At 52.7% G+C, this 19,936-nt stretch overlaps 1 protein-coding gene across 1 annotated transcript; it reads left to right on the forward strand.

Annotated features, from left to right (window-relative positions):
- The first annotated feature begins 2,141 nt into the window (after nucleotides 1-2,141).
- On the forward strand, nucleotides 2,142-18,605 carry Kcnh4 (potassium voltage-gated channel subfamily H member 4). The gene is made up of 16 exons (XM_076870729.2): nucleotides 2,142-2,217; nucleotides 4,055-4,288; nucleotides 4,634-4,780; nucleotides 4,897-5,024; nucleotides 5,848-6,091; nucleotides 6,409-6,566; nucleotides 9,545-9,752; nucleotides 11,094-11,288; nucleotides 11,714-11,913; nucleotides 13,627-13,876; nucleotides 14,465-14,709; nucleotides 15,405-15,443; nucleotides 15,646-15,998; nucleotides 16,269-16,375; nucleotides 16,981-17,054; nucleotides 18,225-18,605. Exons 1-16 carry the CDS (start codon nucleotides 2,142-2,144, stop codon nucleotides 18,603-18,605), a joined length of 3,039 nt encoding a protein of 1,012 aa, XP_076726844.2.
- The last annotated feature ends 1,331 nt before the right edge of the window (nucleotides 18,606-19,936 follow it).

The raw sequence follows: 19,936 nt of genomic DNA on the forward strand, positions 1-19,936 counted from the left end.
TGCCCCAAAGGGAAGGCATGAGCTTCAACAATGAATCTTCCAGAGTGGCTGCCGGGTGGAATAGAGTGTGAAAAGCAGTGACAGACCAAAAGGGAGGTGGATAAGTTCACGCAGGCTGGATTGTGAAGGCCCTCACAAATCATCAGGCTTTGAGCTTTATTCTGCAGTAATGGAAGTCATAAAAAGATTTTAAACAGAGGTGAGGCAAGGTTTTTCTGCAACTCTAGCCAAAGATGCTCATTTCCCAAAAATTAACATGTTTAAATCCTAACCCCTAGCATTCAGAATGTGACAGTATTTGGAATCAGGGTTCCTTGCAGATGTAATAAGGTAAGATGAGGTCATACTAGGATCGAGTAAACTTCCAATTCACTATAAGTGGTGTTATAAAAGGGGATAATTTGGACACAGAAATGCACACAGGAAGAATCCAGGTTAACATGTAAGTAGAGATTGGAGTGATACATCTACAAGCTATGTAACACCAAAGATTGCCAGTAGCTAGGGGAGAGGCATGCAACAGATTCTACCTTACAGCCTTTGGAGAAAATCAACCCTGCCTTCACCTTGATCTTGGTTCAACATCTAGCCTCTAGAACGGTGAAGCAATAGATTTCTGTTGTTTAAGCCACCTGCTTTGTGGTAACTTGTTATGGCAGCCCAGGAAACTATTATGACATTCAAAATTAAAGACAAAAAGATGTGATACTTTTTAGAAATCTAACATCCCAGATAATGCCCAGCTTAAATCCTAAGAGAAGACTGGAGGGAGGTGTTTAAACTGCTCATCCAGGTTCCCATTTTTACTGGCTTAAGCTGCTTTTTCCCAGGAAGCAACCACACTCAGCCATAGAACTCTGCTTTCCCAATAATTTTCTGCTTAGGTAGTGAAAAAGTTTTGTGTCAGGGTCTTCTAATTTTCTCTTGTGGCTGTACTGGGTCCTCTTGGAGAAAATTAAAGACTAATTCATGGGCTGGGGATGTAGTTCAGTGATAGAGTGCTTGCCTAGAGTGTGCACGGACCCTATGTTCAATCTCTGGTATTAAAGAAAGAAAAAAAAAATTTTTTTCACCTGTGCACTCTTGAAGATTTGCAAACAGTGTCTCTGTTCTACACTTCAAAACTACCTTTGGCTGTCCCTAAGTTGCCTCCCAGATTCTCTTCCATCTGAAAGGCAGCAGAGGAAAGTGGGTTAAATGAGGGCTGTAAGAAGAGGGAGAACAAGAGGCACTCCCCCTTCAAGACACTCATTTGTGCCAATGATAGACATTAAGCTAAAAGATATTCACAATAATTGCATATGGTAAGAATTATGAGCTCCATTTTACAGATGAGGAAAGCAAGTCTCTGAAAGGCTGTCAGACAAATAGTGTCCAGATCTAGGATTCTATGTGGCAGACTCCAAAACTCTTTTCATTTCAACCTGCTGTGTTCAGAAGTAGAGCTTGCCAGGGTGCCTTACGTAAAATGAGGCAGAAGGCAAGAGCTACCTGCGCCTTCTAGGAGTTGGGGTTCCAAATCATCCCCTGTGTATTCCCATCCACAAAACTAGCCTCTTAACCCTTGGTATCTGACACTGGAGCATAGGGGGAATGCTGTGAAATATCCCAACTCCGGCAGGCGGCACTGTGTATCACATACCAATTCCAGCGTGGGCAGCACGCGGGGGAAACCCATGGGGTGGAGCCACAGGAACAGCCAGGGAACCACGCTTGGGGGCGTGGCCACCATGGCAGGAGGGCGTGTCTGCTAACCAAGCCCTGCCCCACCACTTCTGGCCTCCCCTCCCGGTGGGCGTGTCTCCAATTCTTTCCCCGAGAGACACGCGTGGGCCGCTCCCCTCTGGGAGGAGGGGTGCTGGTATCGCTGGCGGCCCCTCCCCGTGTGGGGCACGTGGCGGGAGCGGGCCGAACCCAGGGGAAAGAACCTGACCCGCAGGGAGGTGGGGGGACCGGGGCGGCGCCGAGCGAAGCTCAGAGCTACTGGGTTCTGAGCAGAGAGGCGGCTGCTGCGGCAGTGGCGGCGAGAGGGAGGGAAGGAGGCAGGCCGGCGCATGGGGTGCCCAGGTCTCGCCGGCAGCGCGCCCCCTCCGGCCCGGCCGCGCTGATCGCTCAGCGCCTCGAACCCTCGCCCCGAGGCCATGCCGGTCATGAAGGGGTTGCTGGCCCCGCAAAACACCTTCCTGGACACCATCGCCACCCGCTTTGACGGCACGCGTGAGTGGGGCTGCGGCTGCGGCTGGAGGTTCAAGCTGGGGGCCAAGTATCCTTAGGGCCAGGCCAGGTCTCCTGGATGTGGTGAAGTCGAGGAGAGAGAATGGAGTTAAGGGTCGAGGGACTCCTGAAGCCTGGTGAAGAAACAGGGAGCGGAGCGCCCTTTGAGGGGAGGAGGGGAAAGGGCCAAGAGCTCAGGGAAGATGGGAGGGTCAAGGTTAGGAGGTGTGACTGGAGACACCAGAGGCTCTATAGGCGGCAAAACTGAGAGGAGATTTGAGAATCACCTACTTCCGGGCAGAGCTGGGCTTGGGGGCGTGTATGGGGGGTTATCTGAGACTTGGAGGTGAGACGAAGTGGCCAGGCGTTCTAGGGACGACTCCTAGACGATTCCAGCTCCCTTTTACCCCCACAAAAAAGGTGAAAAGATCAGACTTCGGCAGGACCTAGCACGGATTAAGGTCACACGCCTCCAAATCGTGGGGCGTCAGTGTTTAAGATGGATGAGGCGGGAGGGGGCGGTCCTTGCGATGGAGGGAACTCCCAGCTCGCCCACCGGAACTCGGGTCCCAGGTTCAGCACCTTGGACAGCTACACAGCTCCTTCCCGGCCTCTCCTCCCGCCATTCCCTCTCTCTACTCTGAAGCCCAGAGATCTCCCCCTGCCCGCCTAGGGAACCCTGACCTGGATCAGGAGGGTGGCGGAACGGTACCCGAGGGCGGAAATCCAGCCGCCAGTGCCCTACCCGCCTCCCCCCACACACACACCTTCCTTGTTTCCATAGCGCCCATCACCGAGGCAACGGGCCCTGGGATGGAAGAAGGAGGCTGCGCCCAGGGCCCAGTGCCTCCCAGGCACCCTTAGTGTCCCCGTCAGCCATCCCATCCCCTGAAAGTCACCTTTCCTAAGGCCCCAGAACTAGCTGTGTCTTAGGGCCCATCCCTCAAATGATTGTGTCCCTGGATGACCCACAACCTCCCACCCATTGGAGCAGGAGGGGGCCAGCTCAGGTTCTGCTTCTGGAGGTTGCTGAAATGCCACTCTCAATGCCCTCTCCAGTCTGACTTTGAGCAGTGGGGGCAGATCCCCTGAAAATAGCTAAAGGAATGCTTAAAAGTGGGCCTTTCCTGGAAGACAGGAATGAGGACACTTCTCATCACTGTCTTACCCCCACACTAAGGAAATTTATGAGTTTGGAAAATTTCTGCCTTTTGGTTTCCTAACAATAAAAGGGTGTGATGTCATCAGAATCTTTGCCCTGATCCCTATAATAGCATAACAGGATGGTGGCTATGGATGTCCTTCCAAAGCTGAGTGAATGTGGGAGAATCATTTTACCTTCTCACAGTAGCACTTACTAAATGCCAGGGCATGTCCTCCCCAGATGAATTGATGTAACTCTCACAACAACCATGCAAGTGAAGTACATTGTGTCCCACTTTACAGATAAGGAAACTGAGGCACAGGAAATGTAATTAACCCAGGTCACAGTCAGTATGTGGCAGGGAAGTGTACTGTAGTCCATGTTCTTACCCGCCATGCTAAGCTGCCTTCTACAGTCACAGCTCACCAGCTTGAAGGCAGGGGGATGGACTACATGGCCTCTTGGGATTTCTTCTCCAACCTTCTAGTATCCCTGCCTCATTTCTAGGCTTGAGTTTTTATCCCTTTGCTCTATCTCTTGTCCTTATTTCAGAACATCCCAAAGGAGGATCAGGAACCACATGGAAGCCCAGGAAGCTGGTTCAGTGACCCCTAGCTACAACTTGGGGCAACTGCTGCCCATCAGAAGTTAGTTCTTCTCCTGGCTTGGACTTACCTTGACCTTTACCTTCCACAGACAGCAACTTCCTCCTGGCAAACGCACAGGGCCCACGAGGCTTTCCCATCGTCTACTGCTCCGACGGCTTCTGTGAACTCACAGGCTACGGCCGTACTGAGGTCATGCAGAAAACCTGCAGTTGTCGGTTCCTCTATGGCCCAGAGACCAGTGAGCCAGCCCTGCAGCGGTTGCACAAAGCCCTGGAGGGCCACCAGGAGCACCGAGCTGAACTCTGCTTCTACAGAAAGGATGGTGAGAGGCCCAACCAGCCCTGTTGCCCTGCCCAGACCTCACCCAGAGTGCACTGGGCATAGTAGAAGCCTAGGAGCGCTCCTCATACTGTTACAAGCTGACTATGGGACTGAGTGCATTCCTAACCCTCTCTGGACTTTTGTTTCCCCATCTGGAAAATGAAAAAAGTTAACAAACAAAATCTCTGGGGTTAAAAAAAAAATCACTGGGGTCCCTTCCATCTCCCAAAAGGAAGGTAAACCTTCCAAAGAAGGTCTTTGACTATGTCCAGCAAACAAGGGGGACCAGGGAGAAAGATGTGGCATGAGGCTGCTCACTCCTCCCTCCCTCTCTCCATGCCCACAGGCTCAGCTTTTTGGTGTCTCCTGGACATGATGCCCATCAAGAACGAGATGGGGGAAGTTGTGCTGTTCCTCTTTTCTTTCAAGGACATCACTCAAAGTGGAGGCCCAGGACTTGACCCTCCAGGAGCCCATGGGGACAGTAATCATGGTAACTGCAAGCCTGGGCAGGAGGCATGAAGTCCTTGCCTAAGGTCACATAAGACCTCTCCCACACAGCATCCTGAGATGTGTCCCAACCTATCTCCATGCCCTTCTTCCCATCAGAAAACTCCCTTGGTCGGAGGGGAGCCAGCTCAAAACTTCGATCCACCAGGAGGCAGAACCGGACTGTCCTACACCGACTGACTGGTCACTTTGGTCGCAGGGGCCAGGGAAGCATCAAGGCCAATAATGTGAGTCCCCCCCCATCCAACATCTGCCAAGTCATCCAGCCTTAATTCCTTGCTACTGTCTCCCTGTTTCCCTGCCTGCAATCTCTCTCCACTGGCTCATTCCTCTGTCCACCCACTTCCCTTATACTACCCTCTGCTCCATCCCATAGTCCCCCACACCTCCTTGCTTCCTTAGGTGACTGACATTTCTCCAGTGATGTGACAGGGATGAGGCTCTAGTAGTATTACATTATCTCACCCTGAACAATGAGGTTATGTCAGTGGGCTGCGGGGGGAGATGGTTAAAATCACAAGCTGCTGTGGTCCTAGGGAGAAAACCCCTGTTTTTGTGGGTTTGGCATCTAGCCCTGTGTACCACCTCCAAAGATCCTGATAAAGCCAGGGGATGGAGTCTCCTCTCTATAGTCTGTTAAGGATCTAGGGAGTGTGGTAAGTGGTGCTAGCCTCCCCTCCCCTCGGGACATGCCTGTCACCCACCAGGACTCCAGAACCCAGGAGGAATTTAAGGGAGAATTAGTGACCCTTCAAGCTAGGGCTCGCGTCCGATTTGTCATAACCTCATTCTCAAGTAGGGTGAGAGTCAATCCTTATAGATACTCCCCACAAAATATGACTGGTTAAAAAGGGGGGCAGTAGCTTAACAGAGAGGAGGAAATGTCAGGTGCTAGTCTCAGAATCCCTCTCCACACATTCTATCTCAGACTCTCACGGTTGCCCTTGCAATACCCACCATCGCCCTTCCCCCATCCCCTGCCCCTCCCTTCCCCCAGCCTTGGCTCCTTTTCCCCCTAAGAGTCCCCAACTGCCATCTCTCTCCCTTTAGAATGTGTTTGAGCCAAAGCCATCAGTGCCTGAGTACAAGGTGGCCTCCGTGGGGGGATCCCGCTGTCTCCTCCTCCACTACAGCGTCCCCAAGGCTGTCTGGGATGGCCTCATCCTCCTTGCCACCTTCTATGTTGCGGTCACCGTCCCCTACAACGTCTGCTTCTCAGGCGATGACGACACTCCCATCACTTCACGACACACCCTTGTCAGTGACATCGCTGTGGAGATGCTCTTCATCCTGGGTCAGACCCCCTGCCTTGCTCACCCTGGAGGGTGGGCTGTGGGGACCCATTCAACCCAGCCTCCCTCCATTGTGGGCCTGCAGGACCCAGACCTATCCCTTTCTGGGTCTTTCATTGATTGTGTGCCCTGCCCCTGTTAGCCTTCAGCCTTGTGACCTCACCTTCCTAAGGACCAGCCAGAGCCCAGTCTTTCTCCATTCCTGCTTCCTCCTCCATACTGGGTTCTCCAAGGTTCATTCCATCTTCCCCAGCTCCTTGATCCTTTGGCCTGCTTTTGTAGGCCAAGGCTGCGTAGTAACAACCTCTTGCTCCCTCAGATATCATCCTGAACTTCCGTACCACCTATGTGTCCCAATCCGGCCAGGTGATCTCTGCTCCTCGTTCCATTGGCCTCCATTACCTAGCCACCTGGTTCTTTGTGGATCTTATTGCCGCTCTGCCCTTTGACCTGCTTTATGTCTTCAATATCACCGTGGTGAGTGATCCCCATCCAACCATGTGCCCTAGCCTCTGAACTTCTGCATGGCATCTTCCAATAGAGCATCAACCCCAAACTCAGATGTATTCCTTCCCATCAACCCATCTGCAAACTTTCATCAGCCACCTGCTGTAGGTACTGGGCTGGGTACTGGAAAGGATCTGAGAGGGTCTGTGCTTTTGGAGAGCTCAGCTCACAATCTTTGAGGGAAGCTGAGACAAATGAAAAGCTAACTATGGCTACCAAGGCGGCATTGGTCTGATGCCAGATGAGTGGTACTTTTCACATTTTTTATTTAACAAACAAATGATGAGCATTTAGCTGTCTGCAAAGCACTATGTGGGGCATGGTCACTATGGGGAAAAGGGACAAGGATTTAGTCTCCAAGTCTCTGTGTAGGTGAGGGGAACATCAGGGACAAAAGAGGGTGAATGGGAGTAGAAGATGGGGGCCGGGTATTGCTGCATGGGAGCTGGACTGACCTTGGAGATCCAGGATGGAACATGACCCTGTGCAAACATGATCTGAAAGCTGGCCAGTGCCCAGGAGGCAGGAGCACCCACTGGGCAGAGGCTGGGGTGGTCTGGGAAGGCAGGGTTCCTGAGAGAGGTGGGAGCAGAGCTAGGCCTTAAACCATGAATAGGATTTGGCTGGCAGGAGAAGAGGAGAGAGAGCAGTTGGGGGAGTGCAGTAAGTCAAGCCCAGGAGGTAGAGGCTATGGGGTGGGTTTGGAGACCCAGCATTCCAGGACCTGGGTTCTCACCTGGGACTGCCTGGAGATGCCCTAAGTGGTTGGCACACACCCAGTCAGCAGATAGTAGGTCTCCTGGAATCCAGGTGAGGCAGTCCCACCCTGTGTCCCCAGGCCCCCCTTGGCTGTTGGGAGGGGAGGTGGAGAGCAGCTTCCCTGTGTTCTCCCTGCTGCACTCAGCTATAGCAGGAAACCACCTACACGCAGCCGGATTTAACTAGCCGCCAACGGGCTGTGGGCCTCTTCTCCTGGCAGTGCACATGTGTGTGCATGCTCCTACACACGTGTGTGTGTGTGTGTGTGTGTGTGTGTGTGTGATTGTGTGTGTGTAAGTCTCCCCAAGACTCTGGTCATTCTGAACAGGGCTTCCCTACCCATCCCCAGGCATGCATCCACCCCTCTGTGCCCACCAGGCAGTGTCAGCCTGGCAGATGGCTGTCCTTAGGGGAGAGCCAGAGCTGCAGGAGCCTCTGCCCTTCTCTCACGCAGTCCTCCTTTCTCAGATACCTTCAGGAACACTTTAGAGCTCAGTACTTTCACTCATATCATCAAATGAGAGACTCACTGTAACTCTTCAGGAAAGATTCTCTTATCTGTCTTCTCCAGGTGTTGACAAGAGGCTCAGAAAGGTTAAGCAATTTGTTGGAGGTCACACAGTTAGCAGTGGCAGGCAGGAGATTAGAACCAGATCTTCAGACTCCAAGTCTAGTAGTCTGGTATACCCACCTCCCTGGTAACCTGGGTACCTAAGTGAGTGGTTTAGGGGAGATGAGAATCAATGCTGAGGGGCCAGAGAGAGAGAGAGTGGAAATAGAGGAGGTGTAGGCACCAACAGAGCCAGAGACTTAGAGTTAAACCAGGAACATTCCAGTTTGAAGAGATTCAGAGGAGGATTCTTCAATGTGTGAGGCCCCGGGGCAGGTGTCTGGGAGAATCCCTAAAGGACTCAAATTTGGAGCCAAGAATCTGGGGGCTGGGGAGAGCCCATGGCTCACAGGGGAGAAACAAGGCCAACTCCTTTCCAGTTCCTTCACCTAAAATGAGAGAAAATGGCATGAGGTGGTCCAGGAGCAGCGTAGGGGCTGTAGGGAATGCTCCTGGAGGCCCCTGCTGGGGCAGTAGGGGTCTTCACATCACATCCCAGAGCCTACAGCTCCAGCTCCAAGCTGTGCTCACCCACAAAATGAGCCCCCACCTGCTTCCCATCTCCAAGATTGGAAGAGCAAATTGAAGTAATAACTATTATAATGAAAATAGGGGCTGGGGATGTGGCTCAAGCGGTGGCGCGCTCGCCTGGCATGCGTGCGGCCCAGGTTCGATCCTCAGCACCACATACAAACAAAGATGTTGTGTCTGCCGATAACTAAAAAATAAATATTAACATTCTCTCTCTCTCCCCGTCTCTCATTCTCTAAAAAAAAAGAAAATAGGAGTCTGGGGGTTGGGGTATAGCTCAGTGGTGGAGCACTCACCTAGCACAGCAAGGCCCTGTGTTCAAGCATCAATACTGCTAAATAATAATAATCATAATAGCACTTGGGGTAGTATTAGTGAATGCTCACAGGACCCAGACTAATAGCCACTGGCTCCATCCACCTCTGGTTTAGCCCAGGAGCCCTCAATCCCTGCTCTCCTTGTCATCTGCAGCTGATCCACAGAGGGAAGGGTCCCTAACCTTTTCTAGTCCTGAAACTTCTTGCCTGTTCCCTCCCCACCATGTTTCTCTGTGTCAGTTGCTCACCAGTGACAAACAGCTCTTGCCCACAGTTGATGGTGCCTAGGACACTGGAACTTTGAGCAGGGTTCTTGAAGAGATCATTCGGACTGGTTCCTGAACCATCCCACTTTGCTGTCAGTCAGCCAATATCTGAGTCTCAGCTCCTTTTTCCTGTCTGTGACATTGAACAAATCATTAGCCTCTCTGAGCCTTAGTTTATTCATCAGCAATTTGGGAACAATGATAATCAAATCAAAAGCACACTTTTTTTTTTATGAGAACCACAGATACTTAGCACAGGGTCTGGCATACACAGGAAGTCCTTACCTGGTGGCTAAATATGCTCTTTCCCCAGGGAACACCAGGGGATACTTTTCTTTTTGCAGCCTCACCTGTCTCCAGGGTGTTTGACAGGAAGGGCCTGGGTGGGGACCCAGGGCTATGTGAGGGCTCTGAGGAGGCGTGCCTCCTGACATCCTCCCCGGGCCACCACCCTCACCCCTGCAGACCTCTCTGGTGCACCTGCTGAAAACGGTGCGGCTGCTGCGGTTGCTGCGCCTGCTGCAGAAGCTGGAGCGGTACTCGCAGTGCAGCGCTGTGGTGCTCACGCTGCTCATGTCCGTCTTTGCACTCCTTGCTCACTGGATGGCCTGCGTTTGGTATGTCATCGGGCGCCGGGAGATGGAGGCCAATGACCCGCTGCTCTGGGACATTGGTGAGCCACCAACCCCAGACTTCCTACCTGTCCCGCCTGATCCCCAAACTGATACTCATCACCAGGACTCACCACCCCCCAAACCATGATCCCCCATTCATTCAGCATACATGCCGTGAGCTCCTTCTGGATCAGGCATGGGAATAAAGTCAAGGGCTCTGCCTTTCGAGGAAGCTCAGCCTAGCAGGGAAGTAAGGTCAGCGATAAGTGACCAAAACACAGTGTGGGAAACACTCTGATGGTGTATTTTGGACAAAGGAAGTGGCATATGCAAAGATTCAGAAAGAGCTTGGCCTGTCCCTATCACTTCCTCCTTATCTAGGCTTAAAAGCCACTGACCAGGAGCTAGCCCTCAGTGTTCCCCTAGAGGGCAGGTCAGATCCTGGGGAATTGTCCTTGATACCTCCCTGTCCTTCACCCCACGCCCAGCCCACCATGTCAGATACTACCACTAAGTATTCCTTGGGTCTGGCCTCTTCTCTCCATCTTTTTTGCCCCTTCCCTCACCCCCTCTCTTACCTGGGCTTCTACAATGGCCTCCTATTATCTCCCTGCCCGTATCTTATCCCTTCTCAATGACCCTCCTCACTAAGCCAAAGTGGTCTCCCAAGAATCAATGCTGACTTGCCGCACCCTTGGCTTGGACTCTTCCAGTGGCTCCCACTGCCCTTAAATGAAGTCCACACCCTTTGCACTCCCTGGACAGCCCTGCACCCCACATCCCCACGGCCCTCCCTTTGTCCCATGCTCTCTGGGCTGCAGCCACTCTGGCCTCCCTCCTGGACTAGGACTTACTGCTTTTCTCTCTGGGTCTTGAACATGCTTTTCTCCCTGGGATCTGCCCTCTCTTCTCTCTCATCTCTTCTCCACCTAGGTGAGTTTTCTGTTCCTTGCAATCTCAAGCAAAATGCCCTGTCCTAAGGTAACCCTCAGGAATCCCCACCCGCAACTGCCTACTGGGTTGGCTCTCCCTCATCTGTTATAATTCTTAACACAGCCTATGCTTCAGCAACTCTCCGCAAACCAGTGATGATTTACTTAATTCTCTATCCCCTCTAGATTGTACCACGGCAGGGAGGCACACAGCAAAAAGAGTTGAAGGGGCACCCGAACAGTCAGAAGTGTAGGGAGTGGTAGCCTTGAACTGCGATTGTAGCCAGTTCACCCTGGTGATGCCCGGGCATTGGCTGCTCTGTTTATTTTCTGTGGCAACCCTCGAAAACGGGCCCTGCTTTCCTCTATCTCTGTAAATACTTGCCCAAGGTCGAGCACAGGCAGCTCAGGGACACTCGGTTCTCTGCGCTCACGCCATCGGGCCTCCCTCCTTCCCTCCACCCACAGGCTGGTTGCATGAGCTGGGCAAGCGGCTGGAGGTGCCCTACGTGAACGGCTCAGCGGGTGGCCCGTCGCGGCGCAGCGCCTACATCGCGGCGCTCTATTTTACACTCAGCAGCCTCACCAGCGTGGGCTTCGGCAATGTGTGCGCCAACACCGACGCGGAGAAGATCTTCTCTATCTGCACTATGCTCATTGGTGGTGAGGACAGAAGCCCACCATGCTTGGGGTCCCTGCAAAGCCCTGTGTGCCCATGGGGAAACTGAGGCCCAGGGACAGCAAACTGTCCACCCGAGTCCTGACCGTGGTGTATTCATTTCACTGAGGTTTCCTCAGTGCCCACGACTGAGTTCACAAAGAGCCGTGGCCTCTTTTGAACCAATGGGAACCCAAGTTCATGACTTAATGGGGGGGATCATGGAGGAGCCTCCAGTCTGACGCCTCTGTGACCCACCCCCTATTTCCTGCATCCAACGCCAGCTGGGCATGCGGGAGCCTGCTGCTCTCCTGGACTCACAGACCCATCCAGGGCAGGAGGGTGTGAGAGCATGGGGAGGCTACCTGGGGTGGGGGGGAGGCCACTTCAGGGGTGGCGGCCCCTGATGCATTGCCTATCACTGCCGCAGCGCTGATGCATGCTGTAGTGTTCGGAAACGTGACAGCCATCATCCAGCGCATGTACTCGCGCCGCTCTCTGTACCATAGTCGTATGAAGGACCTCAAGGACTTCATCCGTGTGCACCGCCTGCCGCGCCCCCTCAAGCAGCGCATGCTTGAATACTTCCAGACCACGTGGGCGGTCAACAGTGGCATCGACGCCAATGAGGTAGTACAACTGGGGTTCCCGGTCTCACCCCAGGTTCTGTGGCAGTGCAGGGGGAACTGGCCACTGCCTCTCCAGGTTTGGAATGGAGGCAGATAAGGCCCAGGGAGGGGAGTGCTCTTCACAAAGGCACTGTACCCAGACTAAGTCCAAATCCCTTTTCCTTTGCACTTGAATATGGGAGCCAAAAGGGAACTCTGGACTGCACTAATGCCATTCTCCACTCAGTCCATGTTTCCTGAGCACTTGCTCTGGGGCCTCAGTGCAGGAAGTAGGGAGGTTAGAGATGATTACATCCAGCTCCTGTCCTCAGAATGGTGGCAGAGGGAGATGGGTAAACAGAAAACCAGGCTGTGGCTAGTACTATGCAGGAGGATGTTGGTGCAGTAGGGCCCTTGTTGGGTCTGGGCCCAGAGTAAGGAAGGCAGCCCAGAAGAGGGGACATCATAAAGAACAAGAAGGAAATCAGCCTTCTAACAGGAAGGCCATTCCAGGCGAAAAAAGAAAAAGGAAAGAAAATGGGAACACAGAGCAGGAAGCATTGGTGAAAGAGCAGAGTTTGTTCCTTCAGGGAACTGCAAGTAGTTGAGAGAGGCTTTAGGAGTGTGCGAATGCTGTGGGGGCGAAGCGGGAAGGAGTGTCAACTGGGACTGGGGAGGCTGTAGCCTCAGCGCATGGATGGCCTTGAGTTTAAATTTTATCCTGCTGAATCTTTAGGCTGGACATGGCACGGGGACTAAGAAGTATGGTATGATACTTCTGAGGGAAGGATCCCTAGGACTGGGTGGTTTCCAGATGGTTGCAGAAGAGGAACTCACAGTGACTCCCAGTTTTCTGGCTTGGACAGAAGGGTGAGATGGAGGCTTTACAGGAGGAAGACTGAGCTTAGGAGTGAGGGTGAGAGTCCAGGCTTAGGCCACGAAGAGGGTGTGGTGCCTGTGGGAGATCCAGGTGGAGGCTGCCCAGAGAGTAGTTGGAAATATAGGTCTGGACCCTATGTTGGGGCTCAAGACTCACAGATAGAAGGGAAGCCAGGAGCTGGTTGCCATAATGCAGGGAGATCTTGGCAAGTGAGAAGCATGCTGCTGAGCCAAGCAAGGAGCCTGGGAGGAAACAAGGAAGGGGCAGCCAGAGAGATGGAAAGAGAAATGGGAGGGAGTCCTTCAAGGACCCAGAGGGGACAAGAGGGAAAGGTCAATAAACCAGAGTGGCCAAGGGGCAATAATATGAAGACAGAAATATGGACAGTAAGTTTGGCCCTGGGAGATCATTGGTAATGTTCAAGATCTAGCATCATCCTTTTACAGATGGGGATACTGAGGCCTAGAGAGAGGAAATCGATTGATCAAAGTCCTCAGGGATTTAAGAGCAAAGTTGACTCAGTCTCCTGACTCCAATTGAAGCCATCCCTACCAGGGATGGCTCTTGACTTTGTGGGGTTCAGTAACCAAGACGCATGAGGGACCAATGTGTGTGGGTAGCCATATGCAATGGACAAAAGGGACAAAGCCTGGTTTCTGTCCCAGAAGTGAGGTTGGAAGGTCATCAGCAAGCACCTGTGAGGTTAGACACACGAAAATCTCCTGAAGATCTCTAATGGGTGACTTCAAAGCAAGGGCAAGTTGGCACCCTTGCCTTGAAGACAGTGTAACACATTTGTAGACTCAAGTAATAGTTGCAGGGGGATGGCCAGAATGACCTATGCCCCTTATGCAGTTACTGCGTGACTTCCCAGACGAGCTGAGAGCTGACATTGCTATGCACCTGAATCGGGAGATCCTGCAGCTACCACTATTTGGAGCAGCAAGCAGGGGCTGCCTGCGGGCCCTCTCCCTGCACATCAAGACCTCGTTTTGTGCTCCGGGCGAGTACCTGCTGCGCTGTGGGGATGCCCTGCAGGCACACTATTACGTCTGCTCCGGCTCGCTGGAGGTGCTCCGAGACAACATGGTGCTGGCCATCCTGGGTGAGGACCCCCCCATCACCCACCACCTACCATGGAACTTTTCACAGGGCTTGGGGATGGCCAGGAGTCTAGATAATGGGATGCTTCTAATGGATATCTGGAACGCAATTAAGGAACACACTTGGTCTTTTCACCCTATTACCATCCCTCTTGACCATTCCCTTCCCACTCTTTCCTAATGCCTTTGGCTATCCCTCAACCTATCCATCTTTCTCCAATGGCTGTCCCTCAAGTCAATCAATCCTTTACCGTTTTAACATTTCCCAATTCCATTGCCCCTTCCCTGTTGTCCCAAAACTCCATTGACCTTTCCTTTTAACTGACCTCTCTAGTCATTCTTCATTGATCACCTAATTCCATTGATCATTCCTCCAGCTCACATCCCCATAGATTTTTCTCCCAACCTCACCAGTCATTCTCCATTCAACCTTTTCTCAGTTCCATTGATTATATTCACCAATCCTCTTGATTGACCCACCTTCAACCATCCTTCAAATGCACTGAGCATCTCTAACCCATTGACTACCTCCCACTGATATCCTATTAGTTCCTTTGCCTCAGTTGACTGTCCCCATCCTTTACCCACAGGGAAGGGGGACCTGATTGGGGCAGATATCCCTGAGTCTGGGCAGGAGACTGGGTCGGGAGCAGGCCCAAGCTGTGTGCTGAAGACCAGCGCTGACGTGAAAGCTCTGACCTACTGTGGCCTGCAGCAGCTGAGCAGCCGAGGGCTGGCTGAGGTCCTGCGGCTGTATCCTGAGTACGGGGCTGCCTTCCGGGCTGGCCTGCCCCGGGACCTTACCTTCAACTTGCGCCAGGGTTCTGACACCAATGTATGTAGACCTCTTATGGCCTCCACCCACTCCAAGTTCCCTTCCTTCAAAGCAGATCTCCCTCAGCCTCAGAGAGGCCCAGGCATCTCCTTCTACCCTGAAAATGTCATTTCTCAATATCAGGCACCTTCTTTACCTGCTTAATATCTTCCAACCCACTGCTCCATTGGCCATCACCCAGTCTTTGGACCATCTCTGCTGCCCATGTCTGTTGAGCACCCCTTGGCCTCACCCCACACTACTTCAGTCCTCCACAGTGCCTCTCCTTCATATCCCTCCCTGAATTGCCACTACCCTGAGGCCTCTTCTTCTCCGCTGTTGTCCCAATGTCTCCTGAGCCTACTTTGTTTCAGGCTGGGTTGGCCTGGATTTTATACCTAGGCTTTTTTTTTTTTTCTTTTTTTTTTTTCTGGTGGTGGTGTTGGGCATTGAACCCAGGGCCTGGTGAGGAAAGCACTCTGTCAGCTGAGCTATATCCCCAGCCCCAACCTTTGGTAGGGGCTTTTGTCTGCTACTTCTCAGTCTCCCTTTGCCACTTAGGATTCCTCCAAGTCAGAGTTTGTGGCGTCTGACTCGATTCCACAAAAAGACCCCACAGTTCTCAACCCCTTAACACTGTTGGGTGGGACTAGGAGGGGCTGCACTAGGGAACTGGGGAGGTGGGAGTTAACTTGAATCCCCCCATGTCCCCACAGGGTCTTAGCCGTTTTTCCCGATCCCCTCGCCTCTCCCAGGTAACACCCTCCTTCCTGGGTGGGGGTGAGGTTGCTCTGGGAAGAGGTGGGGAGTGAGGCCTCCTTTCCTTGGCTTCTCTGATGCAGGGAGAAGGGAAAGGGAAGGGGGGAGCAGCATGTGGAGTGAAAAGGCTGTGACCACCTAGTCAAGGGGGTCCGCTGTTCACCTTCTTGTGACATTGGCTGTACCCTCTGTCCATAGCCTCGTTCGGACAGCCTTGGCTCCTCCTCAGACAAGACTCTACCATCTATCACAGAAGCTGAGGGTGGCACGGAGCCTGGGGGTGGTCCCAGACCCCGCCGGCCTCTCCTGCTGCCCAATCTCAGCCCAGCACGGCCCCGGGGCTCTCTGGTCAGCCTTTTGGGTGAAGAGCTGCCCCCCTTCTCAGCCCTTGTCTCCTCTCCTTCCCTGTCCCCATCAACTTCCCCTGCCCTGGCTGGCCAGGGCCAGAGCCCCTCCCCACATGCCCCCCCCAGGTGCACTACTGCCTGGAAGCCTCCCCAGCTTCTCATTCCCCCACTGGGAACCGTTGGACCTCCGGACCTCAGTCCCCGGTGAGATGCCAGCCTTCCCTGCCTTTCCCATATCCCTGCTGGCTTCCAGAACCTTCTATGGCCTCCATCCCTAGCATTCCAACTAGTGCTCCTTCCTGTCTCTGCCCCATTGGCCCACCCTACCCTTTCAACTACAGCTTACAGCCCCATCCTGCTTTGACCACTGCTCTTCCCAGCTCCCCGGTTCTGCTGCCCCGTTCGCTCTCCGCCTGCTTTGTTTTGGCCCTTGTGCCTTCCCCACGGGGCTGATGAGTACTGCCCCATCCTCAGGATAGTGGATGGCATTGAGGACTCTGGCAGCACAGCTGAGGCCCCTACATTCCGGTTCAGCAGGAGGGCTGAGCCCCCAAGGCCCCGCTTGCAGGCCCCCTCTACAGGTAAGGGGCAGCAGTCACTTCAGCTCACATTCACCTATCCATTTATCCTTTCATCCCTCCATCCATCCACATGCAGCAGGCACGGACTTTGTGTCAGGTGCCACCTGGGAACGCAGGTATAAACCAGACCGAGCCCTTGCTCTTGTGAAACTCCCTTTCTAGTGGGGAGACACCAGTGCACACAGATAAACAATTCTAGAACTAGATGCTAAATTCCGTGATTGAGACAAGAACAGGTCTGTATAATAGGAGACGAGGGGACACTTGAGTTGCTTCTTAAAGGGTGGGTAGGACTTTGGTGGAACAGCATAACTGTTAAAAGACATGAAGGCAGGCAAACCGGAGGGCTATTTTGTTCAAATGACAGAGAGAAGCTCCATGTGTAGAACTGGGGGTGGGATCAGGCATGGAAGAGCAGGGGAGGGTGGGAGAAATTACAGGGCATTACAACCAGCCTAAGGAATTTAGGGTCAGCTCCCTGACCCCAGAACTCTCTCTTTCTTGCTCCCTGCCTACCTGCCTGGTGACAGGGGTCTAACCCAAGCTGTATGTTCAGATATTCATGCTTCATGAACTTGCCTGCATTCCCTCACCTCATTCTGCAGGTACCAGACCCAGCCGGGAATTGGCCACTGAGGCTGAGGAGGTGAAGGAAAAGGTCTGCAGGCTGAACCAGGAGGTGGGTTGGGGCTGGCTTTCCCCCTCCAACCTTGAATTGGAAAGCAAGTCTGGCTCTGGAGTTCAGAAAGTCACATTAGCTGGATGACTTTGGGCGAGTCACATAACCACTCTGAACTTTATTTTCCTCACCTAAAAAATGGGAAAAATAATAACATGTTTTTCCCAGAGTTATAAGGATGAGAGTGCATATGTGCCTGGTCTAGTCCCTGGCTCATCACAGATATTCAGTAACAGTTGGTGACCCCTCCAACCAGCTCAGGGTTTCCAGCCTGCAAAGAAAAAGGACCTCTTCTCCAACCTCCCTGGCCCCCACGGGACTCTCTCCTGCCTGGGGCCATCCAACTATATCTGATACTCACGTCCTTTTCCCTTACCCAACTCTGGGAAATGAGGGTCTAGCAGCTATGTAAGTTGGGGCCAGAGAACAGGGAGGCTGAGAGGTCTTCAGGCCTGAGGATCTGGGCCCAGATGACTGAGTCCTGACAGGGAAGAGCCCAGATCCTCTATGTCAAGGTGTTACCTCTACCCCCTCCCCAAGAGATTGCAGTGCTGTCACGACAGAGTGAACAGACCCAGCCCTTGGGACTCCTTCTCCCTGGGCTCTGACAAACAGCGGGCACCCCAGAGGGTGGAGCCTGGGCTGGGGCGGGTCCTGGGCCCTGAGTGAGGCCAGCCCCTGTTTTGTAAGGTTCTAGGCAAGTGGTTCCCAAACCTGAGTATCTCTCAGAACCACCTGTTAAAATGCAGATTCCAGGGCTGTACCCAATTTGGGCTGTCTAGGGCGAGGCCCAGAAATCTGCATTTTGATAAGTTTCTCAATTGATTCTGCACTCATTACTTTGAAAAGCATTGATGTAAACACTTGAGCTCGTGTGATGGGTTCACTTGATGTGTCTGTTGCTTCACAGCTACATGGGTCTCTTTGAGCACATTTTTCTACATCTTGTAAAAGCAAGGGAGAGGGGATAATATCGCAGTGTCTGCTGCCCAAAATCCTTTTTGGAAAGAGCCTGGGTTATTTACCTCTAGTCCAAAATTACCCCTTACCTGCTTTCTTCCCAGGATGGCCTGATCTTTTATTGAAGAGCTTTGCAAACTGTAGGGGGAGGGGAGGTGTGTCTGGTTATTGTTGTAGCACCTGTGAAACAACTTGCTGTGTTTTCAACAGATCTCCCGCCTCAACCAGGAAGTGTCTCAGCTAAGCCAGGAGCTGCGGCACGTGATGGGCCTGCTGCAGGCCAGGCTGGGTCCCCCAGGCCACCCAGCAGTCTCAGCTTGGCCCCCGTGCCCTCCTTATCCCCAGCAGAGACCACCACACATCTCTCCTTGTGTGTCTGGACCACCACCCAACCTCCAGGATACTACGCTTGCTGAGGTCCACTACCCGGCCAGTGTGGGGACAGAGGAGATGGACCTGAGACCTTCCATGTTGGCCCCCTATCCTTCAGAGCCTGACCCTCTGGGACCCTCCCCAACGCCAGAAGCTTCACCCCCTACCCCAAGCCTTCTGAGGCAAAGCTACCAGTCTAGGTCAGACACATTCCACTGACCCCGGCCCCAGGCCCAGGCCTGTCTGGGGTGGGCATTGCTGCCTGCTATCCAGGAAGGAGCTGGGCCCCTTGGCCTCCTGCCTCGGGGTCAGCAGCCACCAGCTGGTCTGGTCGGCTCTGGATTCTCTGGACTTTTTAACAAAGCGTGGTCACCTCGACCCTGTTCCCTTTTCCAAATCTTCCCTCGTCTTTCTCTGTGAGGGGAGCCACCTGAGGCCGTGGAATCCAGCAGGCATGAGATGGACTGTGGTGCCTTTGGGCTGGGCAGATGAGATGTCCTATTTTCTCTCCAGGACTTGGAGGCAGGTAGAGATTGGGGAGCAGTGGGGATGGGTAGGGGCCCCAGATCCAATCTGGGAAATGAAGGCTGAGGCGAGTCCAGGACTCAGCAAGAGAGACAGATAGTAGAACTCCATTTGGGACACAGCTCAGTGACCCTGTGAGGTCTCTGTCCCAGTTCCTGGATCCTTTGCTGGAGACCCTGATAGCAGTGTCACTTTGAGAGGGTTAGGTTTCAGATTCTGGTTGGTATTTAAGCAACCCAGGACACTTTAAACCTCCCACTGTCAGCCTAGACTGGAGGGGCTCACCTCATCCCATAGCACACACACAGGAAACCAACTGATACCACCAGAAATGTATTCTTTGGCTCTCAGAGGTTTTTTTGTTTTGTTTTTTCAAAAATACAAATTAGCTGCCAACATTAAAAATCAAGACAGAATCACATGAAAATCTAGTACTCCAGCTTCTCTAAAAAAAAATGTAGGACATCTGGCCACATTTTGCCAACATCTATCTATCAATAATCAGTAATCACCTGGTGTTTGGTACAGCTTTTCTCTCTAGATGGGATCTAAAGTCCCCATTTCTTTGTGGCTCCACATTTCTTTTTCTTTTTTTCCTATACTAAGAATGAAATGCAGAGGTGCTTTACCATAAACTATATCCCCACCCTTTCTATTTTATTTTGAGACAGGGCCTGGCTAAGTTACAGAGACTGTCCTCAAACTTGCAATCCTCCTGCCTCAGCCTCCTAAGTAGCTAGGATTATAGCAGTTCCCACATTTCTTGATCATCTCCTGACACCTAGTTAGCTTCTCTTTGTTTGGATTCTTTGTCTGGTCTCTGTGTGTGATTGGAGTTTGCAATCCCTACCTTAGAGTAGGTTCCCAAGTCTTGTGCCCTTTGGGTGTTTCGGGGGCCCAGTAATGTCTGTTTCTCCCCCTGGGATTGGGTCTGTCAACATTTGTTTCTGTCTCTCTACAGGCTGTCACTCAAGGTGGTCTCTTCTGCTGCCAGCAACTCAAAACATTCCCAGAATCACTCCCTA

The sequence above is a fragment of the Callospermophilus lateralis genome, chromosome 11 (assembly GCF_048772815.1).
Source record: "Callospermophilus lateralis isolate mCalLat2 chromosome 11, mCalLat2.hap1, whole genome shotgun sequence".
NCBI lineage: Eukaryota > Metazoa > Chordata > Mammalia > Rodentia > Sciuridae > Callospermophilus > Callospermophilus lateralis.